Source organism: Suncus etruscus, chromosome 3 (assembly GCF_024139225.1).
Source record: "Suncus etruscus isolate mSunEtr1 chromosome 3, mSunEtr1.pri.cur, whole genome shotgun sequence".
Lineage (NCBI taxonomy): Eukaryota > Metazoa > Chordata > Mammalia > Eulipotyphla > Soricidae > Suncus > Suncus etruscus.
The window spans coordinates 109,611,079-109,628,959 of record NC_064850.1 but is presented as its reverse complement, the minus strand read 5'-3'; the positions used below and the strand labels follow the sequence as shown (position 1 = coordinate 109,628,959).

Below are 17,881 nucleotides of genomic sequence, written 5' to 3'. Positions count from 1 at the left end.
AATTTAGTTGTTTGGAAACTGGTGAGCCAGTTCAGGAGACAAGGCACTTATCTTGCATGTGGCCAGCTCCAGTTAAATCCCTAACACCTGGGGCCAGAGAGGTAGCATGGAGGTAGGGTGTTTGCCTTGCATGCAGAAGGATGGTGGTTCGAATCCCAGCATCCCATATGGTCTCCCGAGCCTGCCAGGAGCAATTTCTGAGTGTAGAGCCAGGATTAACCCCTTAGCACTGCCGGGTGTGACCCCAAAACAAAACAAGAACCAAAAAAAAAAAAAAATCCCTAACGGCATGGTCCCCCAAGAACTCTGTATTTACTGACACTGTGTTCCATATCTAGTGATAGTACCATAAAATATCTTATATTTGAATCACTGCTCCTTTTCTGCTAAAGTCTGACAGACTTATATGATTTTGTTGTGAATTTAACTTCTGAGGAACAATCCAGTGAACTCAGACATAAGGTTAGAGAAAGAGAAAGCACAGAGTAGCCCAGAAGGCAGCAAGTGCACCTGTAACATGAGACCATTCTCCATGTAGTCACCATGCTCTACGCTCGCTTTATGAAATAGACCATAATAGGAAATACGCAAAGCCCAGTCCATTTTGGTGAGATCCACTGTAAATATTTGGAGAAGCTTGGGAGGTAGAGATAATCTTTATTGAAAATTCTCATTCAGAGCAAAGGATAAAACAGGGAAGTTCGTTGCCAAATTTTAAGGAAGCTGTTAATAATTACCCAGGGCCAGAGGCGATGAGCGCCAAGCCAAGTTTGTGTTCTCTCCCTAGCAGCAGGTCTGTGTTTGATCTGCACAACAAAATTCATGGAGCACAGAGCTGGGTGTGGCCCCAAACAAAACAAAACAAAACTTGCCTAACAAGTTGTGTAAATAGATGAATTATTGAATTGTCAAGAGAAACAAACATAATTTCTTATTTATGGTCAAGTATTAGTAGTCATGACCAAGAAAGGATGAGACAGTACAGGGATTAAGGCACCTGCCTTGTAGGCTGCCCACCCCAGTATCTCTGGTACCTCACAAGGCTCCTGAGCACCGAACTAGGAAGTAAGCCCTGAGCACTGCTGGGTGTGGCCTAAACAAACTCTGAAAGTATTGCTGCCAGTGACTTACTGACATCTTTAGGTCTGTGACTGTAGGTACCACAGTATGACCTGGGTCACATTAACATCAGTAAAGGAGCCCTAGTTGGTTCTAACATAGCAGCAAGCTTGTGCATTGCTGGTCTGTGAAGGGAAGCACAGGTAGCCTTGAAGCTGAGCCAGATGGTTCCCTGCATTTCAGTTCTGTGTCTCTTTCCGTCACCCACACAGCTTTATTTCCGGGTATAATTCCTGGGTGTTTGTCATCATACACCCATATGATTCCATATGATGTCATGCTGTGACTGTCTTTTTTTTTTTTTCATACTTGGCAAAGCTTACCAGGTATATACTGTTTGCTAGGAAGTGTTTTGGATATTATTGACAGCTATGAGTAAAAGTAAAAACCAATTTTAAAGGAAACAACCTTGATCATCCAACATCTTGTACGTGTTTAAGCATGAGCACACATACAGCCTCGCACATTTCTGAAATGTTGGCTGTGGCTAGTGCTCTCAGAGAGGCTTGTGGTCAGTTTAGAGCTGTCAGGAGAGGGGACGGCTCACTCTTGTGCAGGTGTGAGGCCTTGAGTTTGACCCCTGCACCACATAGCCCCATGCCTTCCTAGGTGTGGTCCCTCTAAGCTAAAAGAGTAGTCAGGGCAGGCTTCCTTGAAGAGAGTCTGCTAAGCATTACAGTCCAAAGTGAGAGGCCAAGGATCCTAAGAGCCCCAGGGGGAGGAGTTGGTGTGTTCTGGGAAAGCAACAGAGCCCCTGTGACTGATTCACAGAGAATGTGACCAGTTTACAGAAGTCCAGAGCTATGGATGGACCAGACCCTGCAGGTGGTATAGAGCGCAGTAAGGAAAATGTTGGAGGTGGCAGGTGTGTTTATTTTGGTTCCTTTTGTCTCTTGGGTCATACTTAGTGGTGCTTGAGGCTATTCCCAGCTCTCTGCTTCGGAGCTGCTTGAGCTGTGCTCAAACCTGGGTCTCCCACATGCAAAGCACGTTCTCAGCCTGTTGGGCTTTCTCTGACCCCAAAGGGTTTTTTAATTAGTGTTTAAGTGCCAGAACATGAGTAGTACATGGTTAGTACATGGGTGGGGTGCTTGCTTGGGGTTAAACTTGGGAAGTGTTCAATCCCCAACCCTACATATGGTCCCCTTTGCCTGCCAGGAGTGACCTCTCAATGCTGCTGAGCCAGGGGTAAGCCCCAGCATCACAGGATATGGCCCCAAAAAAATAAAAAGAAGAAATGAAACAAATTATCTCTCTTTATAAACCATGCAGTGAGAACATATTGTGGTTGGAACTTGATCTGGAAATGATACAAACCATAGTTGTGCAGACAGTGATTTATGATTTGCTGCAACTGATGGACAGGAAAAGGCGGGACGCCCCTTACTTCAAACCCCAGTCTGGGGGGCAAAGGATAGCACAGCAGTGTTTGCCTTGCAAGCAGCCGATCCAGGACCTAAGGTGGTTGGTTTGAATCCCGGCATCCCATATGGTCCCCTGTGCCTGCCAGGAGCTATTTTTGAGCAGATAGCCAGGAGTAACTCCTGAGCACCGCTGTGTGTGGCCCAAAAACAAAACAAAACAAAACAAAAAAACAGTCTGTCACCATTGTTCCCAGGTCACCAGCAAGGAGTTGTGGGGATGGAGAAGGTTTTGGGGCACAGGCTCCAACCACTCTCGGATGGAAAGCCAGGTCCCATCAATATCATCAATATCTCTTTTTCTGGCTTTAACCTGATGCTTCTGGTCACGTTCCATGGGGCTTTTGTTTCCTAACACTTGTGGTCAAAAATGACAGAATCGACTCCTTTTGGAAGATGAGGTTTGGCTTTCAAGTCTCTGCTAAATATTTTTCCAAGTAGGGCCTCTCCTGTGGGGCTTTCTCTGGGTTCTCTTCTAAAATTGACTCCCAGCTGCCACTGCTGTGATGAATCTAGTCTATTCCAGTGCTGGCATAGGCACTCAGACCCCTTCCCACTGATGTGGGGGATCTTGGGGCTTACCCTATGGTCCAGACAGGCTCTGTGACTGCATGTGCTGTAAATGCAGGAGGAAGATGACCAAACCATAATGGTCTGCTTTAGTTTGGTGAGTAGTGGCATGGCTCCCTTTTAATTTTATTTTTCCAGTTCCCCACAGTTATATCTGACAACTTTAATTCATGCTTTTGTGTAAAATCTCATGAGATGCCAGCACAATAAGAGTGACTCTGCCCTATCCCTCCTCACCTCCTGGGTCCCTCTCACAGGGTGACTCAGCCTGTCTGTCACCTTCCTACTGTGGGACCTGCCTACTCACAGTAACTTGCCCACACCTGGCTTTCTCAGTTTGAAAAGTCATTTGATAACAGGGGTTTCTTTTCAGTCTTATATCTGTGATATCCTGGCCTCTATAGCTTCATTTCTGCATTTCAAATCTTCAACACATAATAGGCAATATAAAGTTAATTTGTGCCTGCTAAGGGGGCAGGCGTGGCTCAGGAGGGAAACTGGGGACATTGGTAGGGAAGGTCACACTGGAAATGGGATTGGTGTTGGAACACTGAGTGCCTTAAGCAGTGATACTATGAATGACTGTAGATTATGGTACTTAAATTTAAAAAAATACTTTTTTTTTCAAAACAGGGCTCCTGGGTTTGGTCCCTGGCACCAGAGAGGAAGTGTGATGGCAGTAAATTCTAAAACATGCCATTTGTAAACACAAAATTAGGGAACAGCCTGGGGTATAGTCACCAGTGCCCATGCTTTCTTCTGTTTCTATGCCCAGGGGTTATTCTTAGCAGGGCTCAAAGTATTAAACCTGGGAATCAAACCTGGTTAAGCCATGTGCCAGGCAGGTGCCCTCCCTATTGTACTATGGTTCTGGGCCTTGAAGACAGGCTACAGAGACGACTGAAGAATGGAAGGAAGAAGGGGCACAAGTGCCTGGGGTTCCTACCTGGGGTCCCTGTGAGACCAAGTGGCAGTGCGGCCTGAGATGACAAGATCATTGCTAGGCAGAGGTCACTGGAACATTCTTCAGAAACTATGGATCATTAGTTTAAATGATATGTGAATTTGTTGAGCCACATCTAGCCATGCTTTGGGCTTACTCCTGCTTCTGTGCTCAGTGATCACTCCAAATGGGACTGTAGGGACTATATGTGGTGCCAGGGATTGAACCTGGGTGCGCCATGTGCAAGGCAAGTGCCCTCCTGCTGTACTATTTCTCCAGCCCCTAATTTGTATAAACTTTTGTTCAGTGTTCTGTTCTAAAACAGGGTAGGCATTGCAGCTTGTGGGGTTGGTTATTAAGAGAACAGTGGCCATGGCACATTTGAACAAGCTTTCCTACGGTCTAGAAACAGGTGCCTGGGACCAACATCTTATACAAATTTTAGAAAACTGTAGTCTTTCTCTCCTTCCCAGATACTTCGTACAGGGCCGCCAGGTATCCAAGCCCATCTGTGGGTCGTGCTCAGGTCACTCAGAGATGAGTTGCTCGTATTGTTCGCTCTCTCTCCCCTTTGCTGCTCTGCTGATGACATCGCTCCAGATCAGATTAGACACCTGAGATTTGTTTCTCATCTGGTTTCCTAAGATTTCCAAAGTAGCTGAAGAGACGAGAATTGAAAAAAACAAATTATTTTTGGTTTTGGGGTCACACCCGGCAGCGCTCAGGGATTACTCCTGGCTCTATGCTCAGAAATCACCCCTGGCGGGCTCCGGGACCATATGGGATGTCTGGATTCAAACCATCATCCTTCTTCATGCAAGGCAAATGCCTTGCCATTGTGCTCTCTCTCCAGAATTGAATTTTCACCTCAAGGATGTGCTAAAACTGCAGGAGAGATTGTAGAGTGTGGCAGGGAAGGAAGGAAAGCTCTCAAGATTCTGTGAAAATGCAGCCCAGGCTCTCAGCCCCTGACTGTCAGATATTTCTTTCGTGACAGTCTCCCAACTCCTTTGAAATTGCTCTGCCTCTTCGTTCATCTTTTTTTTTTTTTTTTTTTTTTTGGTTTTTGGGTCACACCTGGCAACACTCAGGGGTTACTCATGGCTCTATGCTCAAAAATTGCTCCTGGCAGACTATGGGAACCATATGGGATGCCAGGATTTGAACCACCGACCTTCTGCATGCAAGGAAAACACCCTACCTTTATGCCACCTCTCTAGCCCTTCTCTTCATTCATCTTAACCAGCTCCTTAACCTCTTCTGAGCTGGCTGAGCTCAGATGCTTCCTCGTTACTTTAGGTCTCCACTAGGTGTGCACATATCCATTATTTTATGGGACTTGCTCCAAATAAAGAGCCAAAAGAGAAGAATTAGAGAGCAGAGAACCTTGAAGAGTCACATGACAGGCAGATCTGGAGCGCGGGGGAGAGAAGAAAGGAAGGGGGGCCAGGACCAAGCCAGGATGGGGATTGGAGGAACCAGAGAGATGTGGTGGTCATGGGAACCAAGCCTAACCCCTGAAATGCTCCCCCACCAGGGACCAGAATTCCAAGACAGTGCCTAGGATCCCTGAGATGCCTTGGGGCTTCACCTTATCTTCTATTTAGCACAGAGCTGCCCTTTCCCCTGCTATGATGCTTTTGTTTTCCTAAACCTGCAGTGCTTTGTTGATTTGTCGAAACTTATCCAGTGAGTCAGGAGAATGAAATCTCTTCTCCCACCTCCACTGGCAGCTCTTGTTTGTCTTTCCTTTCTTATCCCCTCCCAAAACCCACACCCACCCCTCGGGAGGTGCTTCTTTTTAGGTAACTTGGTCCTCTCAGGCCAGGGTGCACTGCCAGGTAGATGCCCTTTCCTACTCCTCGGTTTCTTCCTTACTGGAAAAACGTCAGTGAGGGACAGATAAAGCACATGCAGGCCTTTCGAAACAGGCAAAGGTAGGGCCGGCAGAGATGGGTCAGGGGTTATGCTGCTTGGACCCTCGACAGTGCCCCCGTGGTCTCTGAGCACTGCCAGGAGCCATACACACACACACACACACACACACACACACACACACACACACACACACACACACACACACACACACACACACACACACACACACACACACACACACACACACACACACACACACACACACACACACCCCAGCCCTGAGCACCAGCAAGTGTGGCCCATTTATACCTGTCCTCTAAAAAAGGAAAAAGTTAAGGAGAAGGAAGGACAAGTCAAGGATAAAGAAAGGAATTCATACATGAAGTAGACTTCCCCAACTTCTAGTATAATGTGTCAAGAATTTTTTCCAGAATGATTTTCTTCACATATTTAGGCCAAGCTTTTATCCTGCTAATGTGGTGTACTTCTCTAAACCCCTATTTTATAGAAATACTGAGAGAGCCAATAACTGCCTTGGAAAACTTAATTATTGTATTAAAGCTAGAAAGTTAACTAGAAATTGCTTTGTTGTTGTTGTTGTTGTTGGTTGTTGTTATTGTTCATTTTAGTTTGGGGGCCATACCTAGCTGTGCTCACAAAGATTATTCCGAGCCTTGCTAACTGGGCCCAGAGGTGTTGTCTAGAACTGAGCCTGGATCAGCTGGTGTGGAGCAAGCAGGCTGTCGCTCTAGAAGTTGTTTCTTTGAAAAAAAAAAAATGGAAGTGTCTTTGAGTCTCTAAATAGGAAGGTGTACAATCTTAATGTGATTTGGAACAAGTTCATCTGGTGAAAATAAAGGGCCTTTTGTGATTTGGAAGCTGCAAATAACGCTTATCTTCTTTTCAGTCAGTTACTTTGTAGATGGTGTTTAGTGTCTGTTGATACTTGCTGTGTAGATGGGAGCAAGTTTTTAGTGTAACCCACTAGCTTTATCTAGCTGTCCTGCTCTCCAGTTTCTCCTTGTAGGTTTCTCTCAGGATACCCCGCTTGCCTGGATGCCTGTAGTATTAGAATCTACTCTGCTCCCTAACAAGTCTAGTGTGTGATTGTAGGTCATCTGCCTGCTGTTGCTCCAGGTTTCTGCTTCTGTTTGGACTGATCATTGTTTGGCTGGTCCTTGAAAGTTCTTTGTCAATGTGCACACAATGATGTTAGTGATTTTAGTGTTTCTGAGTTGCTGCAGTTTCTACTGTTAGGTTTTGAAAATCTGTCCAAATTTTCTTCATCATATTTCTGCTTAGACAGTGGACAGTGGTACCACACTGTCTTCTTTGCTTGTGTAAAAATTCCTGCTTTTGGGCCGGCGAGGTGGCGCTAGAGGTAAGGTGTCTGCCTTGCAAGCGCTAGCCAAGGAAGGACCACGGTTCGATCCCCCGGCATCCCATATGGTCCCCCCAAGCCAGGGGCGACTTCTGAGCGCTTAGCCAGGAGTAACCCCTGAGCATCAAACAGGTGTGGCCCGAAAAATCAAAAAAAAATTTTTTCCTGCTTTTTTGTTGCACTGTATTTTTACCCTTAATTTGTCTACCTGCTTTCATCTTTTTAACTTAGTATATACATAAATATCTTAATATTTTTTAGATATTTAGATATTTTTACCCTTACTCTGAAATTTTCAGAAATTATATGGATCTTTAAAATTTTTAAATTTTAGAAAGTACTTTTCTTTGTTTCATCTCCCCCAATTATTGTGTGTAAAATTAGGAGATTTCAGAATTTTTTCAGTAGTTCTGTCTTTCCTTTAAGTGATCTTGTTTATTCTGAATTTTTTATTTTAAAGTTTCCCATGTGTATTGCCTTATGAACATGTAGCTCAGAAACTAAGCTCTACAACTATAACCCTTAAAAACAGTTTTAAATAAATTTGCAATTTACTAGCAGTAAATATTTAATATGTCAATATTCCCAGGATCACATAAAAATTTCTCAGGCTGGAGTATGGAGAGTAGAAAAAGTTTAAGAAGCCCTATTTGGGGTCCAGAGCAATAGCACAGCGGTCATTTGCCTTACAAGCGGCTGACCCAGGACAAACCTGAACCTTGGGTTTGTATGATCCCCAAAGCCAGGAGCGATTTCTGACCCTATAGCCAGGAGTAACCTCTGAGTGTGACCGGGTATAGTCCAAAAAACAAAAACAAAACAAAACAAAACAAAACAAAAAATGCAATCACATGAAAAAAAAATATGAAGCCCCATTGGATGGAGCCGAAGTGATAGCACAGTGGTGCCTTGCTCACGGTCGAACCAGGATGGACCTGGCATCCTGTATGGTCCCCCAAGCCTGCCAGAAGCTATTTCTGAGCAGAGCCAAGAGTTAACCCCTGAGCACCAATGGGTTTGCCCCCTCCCCCCCAAAAAGCCCCATTGTTGACAGACCCTGGGCCAGTGCAGGCTTCTCCTTCCTAGCAAGTTACTGGACTTCCTGCCACTAGGTTCTTTGTTTTTTGGGGGATTTTTTTTAATTCTATTATTTATTGGTATTGGATCAAACACCTGGCTGACTTAAAAATCACTTCTGGCAGTGTTTCGGGATCATATGTGATACAGGGACTGAACCCTGGTAAGGCAAGTGCTCTATCCCTGTACTATCTTTCTGTCCATGTTTTTTTTTTGGGGGGGGGGGGAATAAAGCAGTGGGGTAAAGTCATCTCTCAACTAGACTGTGTGCCCCTTCTCCCAAAGGAATCAAGAGTTTTGACCTTTTCCCCAGTCTGCCCAGCCTGTCCCCCTTCCTGAGTCAGCTTTGCTGTGGATACTGGGGTCTTCCCCTCCCTAAGTCAGCTCTCTGTTCACTCTGGGGTATTGCCTACATTGACTTCCTAAGGCTCAGGAATTGTGAAAATCACCCACCCAGAAATTAGAGTCATACTTTGAAGAATCATTGAAACTACTTGACCAAGGAGATGGAGCAAAGGACTGGAGTGCAGCTTTGCATTCAGAAATCCTTGCTCTTTTTCTGGGTACAACCTGGTCCCAGGTGTGGCCCCAATTCAGGAATCACATTAAAATTTTTTCTGCATTTTTCACTCAAGTTCAGAAAATATATTCATCTAGAGATTTGATTCATGATCTCTTTCTTTTCCTTTATTTCTTATGTAGTTATAGTTTGGCTAGGAAAGAGTCAGCTTGTCATTCTTAAATGTATACCCGATTGTGCAGACATATTACACAAAGTAAGGCTTTTACCAGAAAACCCCTAATCGGTGTCAGATAAATAGGGCTCTGAGATTAGAGAGGGAAGCTGACATTTCCTACTTCATTTGCACATCCCCCAGCTCTTCCCAGGGAGAGCAAAGAGCTTTGCTGCATGAACTTAACAGGCATCTCACATCAGTTGTCGAAAATGTTTGTGGAAATGGATAGTGACTCATTTTTGTTTTGAAAACAAGAACTCTGCTATAAAGTACCCTCTGTGACTTCGGTGGATTGTATTTCAGGGCTCAGGGGAGATAACACCCTTAGTGGGTTCAAGAGAAGCTGTCTTCTCTCCTTGTCAGGGCTGTCAGCTCCTTCAGGTCCAGGGAGTATGTTTGCAGGACTGGCTAAAAATGGCCTCGTATTCTTCTCTCTTCCTTTCTGACTAACTCTGCAGATCCAGTTCATGAATGGATCCTGAGCTCTATTTTTTGTTTTCTTTTTGTCACTGATTACAATACTTTCCTTTATTGAGTTTCATGCATCAATGTTCCAACCTCACACCCACCACCAGTGTCTACTTCCCTGCAGCAAGATCATTTCCACTTTCTCTTCTGTTTACTTCTAGCCATTTTATAGCTTTCACCTCCGTGTCTGGGATTGTAGTTCATTCAGAGTTAGGGTCCACCTGTGTTATAAGGTGTAAGGGTCCAGGTTTGTTGTTCATTGCTTGAATCCTTGCCTCTTTTCTGTCCCTTCTTGCTTGCCGAGGTGACTTTAATGGCCTGAATATCATTTATATACTAGCCCAAACTGTCCAGTCTCAGAAAGACAATTGCCAACTCTTTGTTTATGAGTCAGTGAGTGGTCCAGGCATTTCAAACTTAGCTTGAGCTCTTAACTGTTCGCCTTCACTGCTCCTTTTTACCTGCCCTTCCCCAGACTTGTCTTCTTTATCTGTGACTGCTTTCTAATTTTGACTGCTCAAGCTAAAGACTTGGCATTCTGTTCTTTTTCTCTCGGCACCCATAACTTGTTATATAAACAATAACTGTGGGCTTCCCCTTTGTGTTGCATTCAAAACTCCACCTCTTTCCCCTGTTTCTTCTGGGATCACCCTATTTCAGGCCACCCTATTCTCCCTGAGTTCATCCTCTATTCTGACCAGTCCCCTTGCTTCTGCCCTCACATGTACATTCAATTAAATTAAAATATTGTCTTTTATGTGCTGTGAACTGCCCTATGGCTTTTCAGAACAGTATCAAAGTTGTTGTAATGACTTCTAAGCATCTTCACCATGTAGTGACCCTAACCTGTTTTAGCCCCACACATTGTTTGAGTCACGCCTCCATAACTTTTCCCAAACACCCAGGTAGCCTGCCTTCCTCATTTGTTCTGGCTGTGTCCAGAATGTTCCTCCTCTGTTGATCTTGACCCTCATTCTTCCCTTGCTCTCTTGCTCATCTTTTTTAAAATGTCACCTTGGAGAACCTCTTAAGTCTAAAGAATTTATTGGGAGCCCCTGGTCCATCCACACATCTCCCGTTCTGGAGGGCCGAGCTGTTTGCCTTCCTTACCTGTTTGTATTCTAGCCCTAGGGCTGTGGTTATGACTCACTTATCACAGACCCTTCCTGGCACTGAGCCAAAGAATGGATTCTCTTGTGACATTGTTGCTATGTTTTTGAATGTCTCTGAATGTAAAATAAGGATGCCTATTTGCTGTGAAGAGTATAACATCAAAGGTTTTTTTGTTGTTGTTGTTTTGGGGTCATACCTGGCAGCATTCAGGGGTTATACCTGGCTCTACACTCAGAAATCACTCCTGGCAGGCTCAGGGGGTCATATGGAATGCCAGGATTCGAACCACTGTCCTTCTGCATGCAAGGTAAACACCCTACCTCCATGCTATCTCTCCGGCCCCAAAATTGTACTGGTGGACTTGATATTTCATAACTTCGCCCTTTTTTTTTGTTTTTTGTTTTTTTGTTTTTGTTTTTGTTTTGTTTTTTTGGGTCACATCCGGCAGCGCTCGGGGGACTATATGGGATGCCAGGATTCGAACCACTGTCCTTCTGCATGAAAGGCAAACGCCTTACCTCCATGCTATCTCTCTGGCCCCAACTTCACCCTTTTTTAATTAAGAAAACCATAATAAATACACTCAAAAGAATGTTCGGCATGCAGGTACAATATAAAGATTGATAACAAAAATGGCAGCCTCATTTCCACTGTCCAGTGAGTTAAGAGACAGAAGAAGAACCCAGAGCAGATAGGTGCTTCCCTTATGTGCAGCTGACTTGAAGAACCCATGTGGCCTCCTCCAGGGCTGATTCCTGAGTGCAAAGCCAGGAGTCAGCCTTTAGCACTATCAGGTGTCAACCACCTAGGCCCCCCAAAAGAAGCAAAAGTGTTTTTAAAATAAGGGGGCCATGATTAACAGTGCTGAGGCCTGAATCACTGCTAGCTTCTCAGGGCCACCAGTCCATCCCCATCAGTTCCCAGCAATACTACTGATGTTTTGGGGGTCTCTATGGTGCTTTTCCTCATGGCCTCAGTCTTTGCTCCATGAGGCTGGTTCCAAACTTTGTCCTTCAGGACCCTCTAACTAGCACCTTTCTGTGGGTGGTCTACAGCTAATCTCCTTCTGTCTGTGTCCATCTTTGGTGCTACCCTTCAGTTTTCTCCACAGTGCACAAAGAGGTAGAAAGGATCATTTCTTCTTTACATATGAATTTGGCTGTTGGTTGCTTTTAATTGTTGCTGATAAAATAAACCCATGTTTTATGGAACACAGCCCAGACAAGTCTCCAGAGGGGACATTCTTACAAGTAAAATTGCTATTTCAGGAGTTTGTACGTCTTTCATTTTACTCTAGTTCATGCCAAAGTGTTTTCAGAAGTAGTTGTGCAAATAAATATACATGCTAATCAGCAGCATACAAGAGTTCTTGTTTTTGAATTTGTATGTGTCATCTCAGACTTGTTTCATTTGTATTTTCTGTTTTCTGATGTCATGGGTCCCTCCTGTTTGTCCCCTTTGTGGCAATTATTCATTATTGCTCTTTTTCAGTTACGTTGGTTGGTGGGATTCTTAGCTTTTGTCAGTTACATATAATGCTTATCCTTTTCCCTAACGTATTGCTTATCTTTTCACAATCTTTTGATGAGTAGAAATTCTTGGATATCTAATGGGTCACATTAGATATGTCACATGCCGGTCTCTTTTGTTAGGGTGGCAGTGCCCAACGTTCCCGGCTATGTGCTACAGGCCACAAGCATGCAAGGCATGTACCCCTCCCACATAAGCTATCCCGCTGACCCTTTTATTTCATAATTTTGGTTTGGTTTGGGGCCACACCTGATGTTGTACAGGGCTTACTCCTGACTTTGTGCTCAGGATCACTGGTAATGGAGGGACTCAAACTACATGAGGTGCAGGTTGGCCCTGTGCAAGACAAGTTCTACCCACTGTACTATTTCTGCTGCCCCTCTTTTATGATTCTGTATCTTGAAAAAGTTATTCCCTGTCTAAGGTTATGTAGAAACTTGTCAGTCTTCTTTTACAAAACATGCAAGACAAGTGCCTTAACCTCTGTACTATCTCCTGGGGCCACTTAACTCTAGTTTTAACACATCAAGTTTCTTGCAGGAAAGATTTGATTCTCAAACCAGACTGCTAATGTAAGCAGACGCTGATGATAGCCTCAATAAGAAGAGCTTTTCTCTGTCAGCACTTAGTCCGGTGGGCAGGTTAGCCAATTCCTCGGTAACTGCACAAAGGAACCACAAAGGCTTCAGAGAGGATTCCTCGGGACCATTTTTTGCTTGAACAGCAAGATGAAGGCCACATGTCGTGCTCCTTTACTCCCTGAAGAAGACACCCCAGGGATGTGGATTTGGAGGGTGAGGGTGCCAGGGTCCGTCCAGGGACACCTACTTTTTCCAGGCTTCTCCTGTTCCTTGAAGGTTGTCTTCTTGGTAAGCAGTGAGAGCTCCTCTTGCTTGGAAATTATCCCCTCCTCCCCACACCCCTACACCAGATCCCAGAACAGAGCAGGGAAGTGCAAACCTTACAGGACAACTGAACCACCAGGTTAATTTGTGAGATCTTGCTGGAGCATTTGCTTTGTCCACCACTCACTCCAGCCCTCACAATATGACCTCAGTGTGGTATCCTCTGGGCACATAGTGTTCCTGTGCCCTATGCCCCTCCCCAACCCCCCCGAAGCCCAAGACTCACTCGAAAAGGCGTCAGGCCTGGGATGAGTCGAGTTGATGGGTTCAATATGCTTCTCTTCATTTGCACAGACCTTTTCAACTCCCACTGTTTCCTGCTGTCTGGCCTTCCAAAACATGTTCCCCTCTTCCCGAAAGGTTAGGTTCTTCCATTTGTCAGGGAAGAGGCAGTGCCTGGTGGCAGGAGATTCACTACAGAGATCCACTTTCGGGCTCAGTGCTCATTTTGCTTCTTTCTCCACCCCTTCCACTCCCTGTCCACTGGGGAAAGTCACTAGATCTAGCACCAGGATTGTGTGTGCTCCTGGGAGATACTTAGTAATCCTATGAATTAATATTGAAAGACTAAAATTCAATACAAAAACCTAAAATGTTTCAAATCAGTTACTAGAAGTGTGTCCAGTCCAGTTTTCTTGCATTTTTTTGTTTGTTTTGTTTTGGGAGAACCACACCCGGCAGCACTCAAGGGTTACTCCTGGCTCTGTGCTCAGAAATTACTCCTGGTAGGTTCAGAGCACTATATGGGATGCTGAAGATCGAACCCGGGTCGGCAGTGTGTAAGGCAAACACCCTACCTGCTATGCTATCACTCTGACTACCCTCTTTTATTTTTTAATATTGTCCCAACACCTAGAGAATGTCTCAAAAGATGGGGCCAAAAGATAGCACTTGCCTTATTCGCAGCCAACCTGGATTCAGAGTCAATATCCTATATGGTCTACATTCAGGAGTGGCCCCCTAAGAGTAGAGTGTGTAGTAAACCCTGACACTGCTGGATTGTTAACCCAAAAAAAAAAAAAAAAAAAAAAAAAAAAAAAAAACAATAAAAAATTGTTTTATTTCTTTATAGATGAAGAAATAATGGCTGAAAATGTGTTTGTTTATAATATAGTAAATACTGATGTCAGATCATATATATAAAACTTTAAATTTGATTTGGGGGGGGGGTTGGGTCACATCCAGCAGCACTCAGGGTTATTCCTGGCTCTACGCTCAGAAATTGCACCTGGCAGGCTTGGGAGACCATATGGGATGCCGGGATTTGAACTACATTCCTTCTGCATGCAAGGCAAACACACTACCTCCATGCTATCTCTCCGACTCCGTGTTTTGTTTTGTTTTGGTTTTTGGTTTTTGGATCATACCTGGCAACATTCCAGGGTTACCCCTGACTCTGAGCTCAAGAATATCACCTCTGGCAGGACCATATGGGATACCAGGATTCAAACCATGGTCAGTCGTGGGTTGGCTGCTTGCAAGGCCACTGTGCTATCTCTCGGCCCCAAATTTGATTTTGTGTGTGTGTGTGTGGTTTTTGGGTCACACCCGACAGCGCTCAGGGGTTACTCCTGGCTCCATGCTCAGAAATTGCTCCTGGCAGGCACGGGGGACCATATGGGACACCGGGATTCGAACTGATGACCTTCTGCATGAAAGGCAAACGCCTTATGTCCATGCTATCTCTCCGGCCCAAAATTTGATTTTTTTTTTTTTAACATTGTAATTTATTTCACATCATTAAAAGTCAGGTCTGGTAGATGGTTCCCAGTGCTAGGTCACAGGGTTTGATGCCTAACACCATGGTCCCTGAGATTCCTTGGGTGTGGCCCCCCAAAATTAAAATAAAGCTCAAGAGTTAGGGGAAACCTCCCAAGCTGTGCTTCCAGGAACCTAGAGAGCATTTTCTACAGTACTGGTGGGGCCACATGGCTGAGTGCTGGACTGGTCAGTGTAGCTCTGCTCAGACCTCCAGGTCTACCCACAGCACCACTGCTTGTCTGTGTACAAAGGGGCATTGACTCCCCTTGCAGGCAGAGCAGGAACCCTGACCCCTGTTTTCCCCCAAAGCTCATTACTTGGGGTGAATTAACCAGAGACTATTTTATACCTTGTGGCTTTTTGCATCTCTGAATAAGCCCTCGGAAAATGTCTTATTCAGAAATCTTTGTGATGCTTGGCTGATTTTGCTAAGAAAGATTCTTTTAGGTTGTGTTACTCAGCTAGAATGTGCTCTAAGTATCATTTAAAGCAGTTGAGGGGAAGTAATAGCCCAACGCACTGCCCGCCATGAACTTGAGCCTTCGGAGCTGTAAAGTCTGAGAAAGTTCTTCCCACTTGGCTTCACCGAAGGCTGTGCCAACAGTGCCCACACTTGGACGTAGCATGTACAGCATAGTCATCGTGTATGTTCTCTTTTCTCCTGAACACGTGTTTTGCAATGGGAAGCAAATGGCTTCTGTGAAAACAAACAAGGCCTTCAAGGTGATGCCAGTGGCCAGTTGGTGTGTAGGGCTCACTTGGTCATGTCTGACCCTGCCTGGAACTAACCTGCCTGTTGCTCTGCCTCCCCCACAGGTGAAAGTGTTGCACAACCAACTCGTCCTTTTCCACAACGCCATTGCCGCCTACTTCGCTGGTAACCAGAAGCAGCTGGAGCAGACACTCAAACAGTTCCACATCAAGTTGAAAAGCCCCGGCGTCGAGACCCCCTCATGGCTCGAGGAACAGTAGTGCCGCACCAGGAGGAGCAGGCTGTCCCCATGTTCTGTTCCCCAACAAGCCTAATGAGAGTGAAGCAGATTTGGGGGGGTCAGGGTGAGAACCACCATAATGATTCTTGCACAAAGAGCTTTAATTTTTTCCCCTTTTTCATACTTTACCAATTGAACTGTTTCCATTTGTGGGGACAGTGGGAGGCTTTAATTGTGAACATAATTTCTATGATCCAAACACAGTGATTTTTTTCCCTGTGAAGGAATCCTTTTGTACCATGAGGGTTGGTAGCTCTTGCTGTCGTCTGAAACCATTGAATATGTCCGTTTGTACTGACAAGATAAACATTCAAGATTTGGGGTCCTGGAAGTAAGGGCCAGTTGTACCTTTTCCAAGGGGGGAGGTTTATATGATTTGTATCAACATCAGATCTTTTATATAGGAATATATTAAACATCTTTGAAAGAATCATTTTCATGTATCATCTTAAACAAAGAAGCTATTTTGCCACTGAGAATTGTATGATGTTCCTGTTAAGCAGTCGGCCAAACGAATTAACCGATTTAATCCTGCTCCGATGTCATTTTGTTTATCCATTTATTTTTCCATATGATATGTGCAGATCACACTGTCACTTTTGTGAGACCTTTGCGCCCAAGAGTTTGTATCACTCACTGCCAACAGTCCGCAGTTTCTTTTGATTCCTAATGAACTTACTTCCAAGCTTTATTTTTTCCTTTTTGGGGTTTGGTTTGGTTTTCAGACAGATGGACTGGGGAATAGAAATCCCCTGTGGTTTTTGATGTAGAAAGGTTTATTTAGAACACTAGTTTGGGGCTAGATTCCATTTGAATAGAAGTGAATTCTTAGATGGCCTTCATGAACTTCCATAAATAACAATGCCGATTAAGCCTTAAATCACAGATAATGTGCCTTCTCAGATACAGTAATTCTCACTCAACCAGTGTACATAATCCATAAAGATGCTCTTTGCAGATAATATGGGACGTGTCTGTTCCTTTCTTGGTAAGGAGCACTGTGTATAAATGTTGGGCTTCTTTGTGTTCCTTAAACCATATTTAAGGTTTGTGGTAAAATCAACTTTTGCCCTTTGCTATTGGGTTTTTCTTCATTCCTTGTGTGGAATGGAAAAACGGAGGAATTGCTTCACTTGGGAGTGAAAAGGTTCTGGGGGAACATGGTGGAGCCATGGAGGGGACAGGCCAAGCTGGACAGTTTTTAGTCACTCTGCTCTGTGGCTTTTATGCCTCGTGGTCTGGTCCGTCTATCTGTGGTTCCCAGTCACGAGCTCCCCTTTCACTGTAGGTTCTCTTGATTGTTGTCACAGACATAAGTTAACATTTTGAGAGCTATTGCTGTTTTGTTTCTTTTGTGTTGAAATGATGTGCTTAAAATGATTGTTTTTACATGAATTTTGTGGACAGTAAGATTTGTTGTATATGTTCAAATGCCTCTTAACTGGCTTTTTAATCCATCTGCCTATTTCTAGTGCTTAATACAATGTAATGTGATTGTAAATCAGAAACCTATTTTAAATCATTCCCTCCTGTATATTTGTACTCCGAGAGAGCCTTACTTTATTCTTCCAGCAGAATTACTACTCGTGATAGTCCAGTTACAGCCCAGACAGTGCCTGGTGTGAATTTGTATTCTTATTAAAAAGTGTTTGCTGCAGCATCTCGTGTCTCTGGCTTTTCATGATTTAAAATAAGAAACAACCACTTGGGAGTATCAAAGACCAAAGGCTTGTTGTCATTCTTGAACTTTAAGAACAGACACCAAAGACGGTGCACCTGTCACTCACCTACAGTGGTTTTCCCTCAGTAAGTCACACCTCTCCCTCCTTTGCAACCTCTCTTGGGAGCAGACCATGTCCATTCTCACCACACATCATGACAACTGTCACTAAGGACTTGGATCCTCTGTGGACTGATGAGTTTTCCCAACAAAAAATAATTGGTACAAAAGAAAATGTCAATTAACATGTAGCCAGGGATATTTAC

General features: G+C 44.3%; 1 protein-coding gene across 2 annotated transcripts in view; it reads left to right on the top strand.

The window, feature by feature from the left end:
* The window catches only part of ARFIP1 (ADP ribosylation factor interacting protein 1), a 96,917-nt gene extending 79,378 nt beyond the window's left edge, over positions 1–17,539 (top strand). For both annotated transcript variants that reach the window (XM_049769626.1, XM_049769627.1), the window contains one exon: positions 15,720–17,539. In XM_049769626.1, coding sequence (XP_049625583.1) covers positions 15,720–15,875 — 156 coding nt within the window. In that variant the 3' untranslated portion in view covers positions 15,876–17,539. The remainder of the gene's footprint in view (positions 1–15,719) is intronic.
* The last annotated feature ends 342 nt before the right edge of the window (positions 17,540–17,881 follow it).